Source organism: Antennarius striatus, chromosome 20 (assembly GCF_040054535.1).
Source record: "Antennarius striatus isolate MH-2024 chromosome 20, ASM4005453v1, whole genome shotgun sequence".
NCBI classification, from domain to species: Eukaryota; Metazoa; Chordata; class Actinopteri; order Lophiiformes; family Antennariidae; genus Antennarius; species Antennarius striatus.
This window is the reverse complement of record NC_090795.1, coordinates 5,387,714-5,391,182: the sequence shown is the minus strand read 5'-3', so window position 1 is coordinate 5,391,182 and position 3,469 is coordinate 5,387,714. Positions and strand designations below refer to the sequence as shown.

Genomic DNA, 3,469 nt, shown 5'->3' with positions numbered 1-3,469 from the left:
CCCCTTCAGTCCAGGACTCGTTCCCTTTACCGAGGCGAGGATGGGCGTTTGTGGACTGCTCTAGAGTCTGCGTCACGTGGCTTAGTTTCTGCCACCCCATTGGTGCAAGGCACGTGTCTGGGAGGACGTTGGGAAAGCGTCACTCGGGGGGGCTCGTATTGAAAATAAGAACAAAACTCCAGAGTGAGAGTATTAGAGCATCAGTTTAGGAGCCTCTTTATTTACCTTTAGTTTAGTTTAGGCGTAGCCATTGCTGGGCACACTGAAACTGGATAACAGTAAATTGGATGGTGCGCAAATGGCACATGTTTTAGCTCTCCGATATCAGTTGTAACACAAGATTGAGGGAATATATGTAAAAAGTATGCTTTTCTCAGAGGACACAACCGCAAGGCTTTGCATGGTGTCCAAGGCACTCAGTAGAATTTGATATTTTTTTTCAATTTATTTTGCGCGTTTATTTTTTTTTTTAATTTTTTTTTTACCCTTTCGCCATCTAATTTTTTTCCTGAGCTTTCTTTGCAACATTTTATTGCAGCGCGGAGAGCGATAAAGGGGTTAAAGAGAGTAAAGCGGGGAAAGTGAATCAGTATGGAAGAAAATGATCACGGCAACAGAGACGTGGTGGAGAGGCAGGAGTCGGCGGATGAATCAAACAGAGCCATTCTTCCCCTATTGCAGGCGCCGGGGAACCTGCAGATCCCTCACCGGGTCACCAATTTCTTCATCGACAACATCCTGCGGCCGGATTTCGGACGGAAAAAGGACGGAGGCGCAAACCGGGAGGAGAGTAGCCTGGCATCGAGGGAGAGTCACAACAGCCCCGCCGCCCCTCAGACCGAGCCGGAGGGAAGCACGGTGCCAGCAGAGGGGACCTCAACCCCCCACACTGTAACCGGGACCAAGAAGCCCGCTATTGCGGCAGAGGAGACCCTGAAACCCCGCGGGGAGAACGGGGACCAGTGCCTAAGCTCAGACTCAGACAGTTCCCATGCCAGCTCGAACCAGCCCTCGTCTCAACCCATGCTGTGGCCAGCCTGGGTGTACTGCACCAGGTACTCGGACAGGCCTTCTTCAGGTTGGTTGCACCGTGCATGCGTTCATTGTTATTACTACAGTATCTCACTACCGTAACCTGAAATACCCCGTAACACTGACCCCGTATGCCTTGACCGACTTTTTTTTTTTTTTTTTTTTGTATCAGAGCAGAGCTTTACGCGAGCTGCGCAGCGCACAACAAGAAAATTTATAGCAAAAAGAATAGAATTTGGATTTTGGAAAAAATATTAATTCATGTATAGAATATTTTGTCCCGTATTGGATTGGCTGCATGAAAAACGTCCGTATTGGAAGTGGGAATGAATCAACATTAAAACAAAGCAAAATGGGTTTTGGGGGCAGAGTGTTTAAAATGGAGAAGATAAATTCCCCTGAACTTTCCTTGTATTTTTTTATTTTTTAATTTTAAACAGAAATGTGTGGGTTTTTAAAAAAAAAGACATTAGATGCTCACTTGTAATATTTTTTCTTTACTAAAATGTCCCTTTCAGACAGAGTTCTTGCAAATTACCTGGTGTTGTGAATTTAATAATACTGACATTTACTACACAAAATGCACTGATAAGCTGCACGTCTTCCAGAGCATGTGCAGGTCTGTAAATTAATTTCTGATGCTCTTGTCTGGTTGATTTTTGCTCGTTAGTTACACCAGGGGATCTGAATTTGGGTAAATATGCTTCTCGGTCCATAATGGACGCTCACATGGACCACGCAGCATTTTTAAAAAAAAAGGCTAGTGGTGACTTTTTGGGTATTGTTCATAATCTTATGCAGAAAAAAAAAGGTTTTCCAAGCAGTTAAGTCAAAATGTAACCTATAATATTTTCTACATGTCAATCAAAAGTAGAGTACAACTTGTTCTCATGCATTATGGAGCGACGTGTGGAGCGGCGTCTGGGCTCAACTACGAGCTGTCGAGCTGCAGATAATATATCCACAAACGAGACTGTGTTTTCCACTCTGTCAGGAGGAGGGAACCAAACAGAAAGGCCTCCGTTCGGATGGAAAATTAATATGTATCCAGTGCTGCTAAAATCCAGATCATTGTTTTTAAAATGACCCACAAAAACAGAAAATGTGAAGCAGCTGCTCTGCGTCGCTGCGTTTCCGCTCAAAACATTGGCTGAGATTTGTCGGTGATGTTTTACTAGCGTTGCCCCATTGGTTCATAATTCCTTATTACTATATTGTCTGTGTGTGTGTGTGTGTGTGTGTGTGTGTGTGTGTGTGTGTGTGTGTGTGTGTGTGTGTGTGTAGGAAGAAGGTTAGAAGCAGGGAGGAGGAGGTGTTTGCATCAGTGAGCATTTTACTATAAGTCGTCCTGATTTTTTTTTAACAAGTTTGTCAGACATGTTTTTTTTGGAATTCATCAAAAACGCTTTAAAAAAAAAATCTGTTGACATAAACGCTGATGTCAATGTTGTGTGAGAAGCTATTTACAAACAAATTTACCAAATTAGGAGATTTAACTCCGAAATAAACCAGTTTTATTCCTAATAATGCTCTTTACGCACAGCTTTGGGTATATGTGGCTCTTGGCGTCCAGTCGAAACGCACGAAGCGTTTTTATCTACGAAAGGGAAACTGATGTGTTCATAAAGTTGTTTTCTGTTCAGAACCGTTCATGATGTGTTTATTATTTACAAACCCATTCCTCTCCATCCAACCCCACCCGTATGCCCCCCATCCACCATCCAGGGCCAAGATCTCGCAAACCAAAGAAGAAATCGACCAGCAAAGAGGACAAGCGACCACGGACGGCCTTCACAGCAGAACAGCTGCAAAGACTAAAATCGGAGTTCCAGACAAATCGGTATCTGACCGAGCAGAGGCGGCAGAACCTGGCGCAGGAGCTGGGCCTGAACGAATCCCAGATCAAGATCTGGTTTCAGAACAAGAGGGCCAAAATCAAGAAGGCCAGCGGCTCCAAAAACACTCTGGCTTTGCACCTGATGGCACAGGGACTGTACAATCACGCCACCACCACGTCGAAAGACGAAAAATCAGACAGCGAATGATTTCCGGAGATGCAGCCTCCTGACGAAAAAGAGCCTATAGTAATCCTATGATAGATTTTTTTACAGAGATATCACTGCAAAACTCCGCCTACATGAATGTTTAATCATAGCCTGCCACAGCAGATAAATACAAATAAAGTTCTATCACACCCCAGCACAGATATAGTCTAGCATAAGACACCCCCCTCCAGAAATCAAATAAAAATACTACAGAGGAACAATGAGGTCACTGGACTGCTGAGTCTCTACAGGAGGATTTACTGACACCACAGGTCTCTGTAGGAATATTATAGTGATTTTTCGTTATAAGGGAGGTTTTGTCAAGCCTACAATGCAATAATTTCATAGAATAAAGGGCCAGTCTGTAGAGAATACCAGCATAAATTGTTTAA

At 43.7% G+C, this 3,469-nt stretch overlaps 1 protein-coding gene across 1 annotated transcript; it reads left to right on the top strand.

Moving 5' to 3' along the window:
• The first annotated feature begins 268 nt into the window (after positions 1-268).
• en2a (engrailed homeobox 2a) lies at positions 269-3,077 on the top strand. Its single transcript, XM_068304323.1, has 2 exons — positions 269-1,078; positions 2,758-3,077. Exons 1-2 carry the CDS (start codon positions 592-594, stop codon positions 3,075-3,077), a joined length of 807 nt encoding a protein of 268 aa, XP_068160424.1. The 5' UTR covers positions 269-591.
• The last annotated feature ends 392 nt before the right edge of the window (positions 3,078-3,469 follow it).

What these genes read in the sequence shown, in the direction of transcription:
- en2a (XM_068304323.1), top strand. Translation starts at nt 592, where the DNA reads ATGGAAGAAAATGATCACGGCAACAGAGACGTGGTGGAGAGGCAGGAG. An exon ending in CTCGGACAGGCCTTCTTCAG is followed by an intron (nt 1,079 to 2,757) that starts GTTGGTTGCACC and finishes TCCACCATCCAG; the next exon opens with GGCCAAGATCTCGCAAACCA.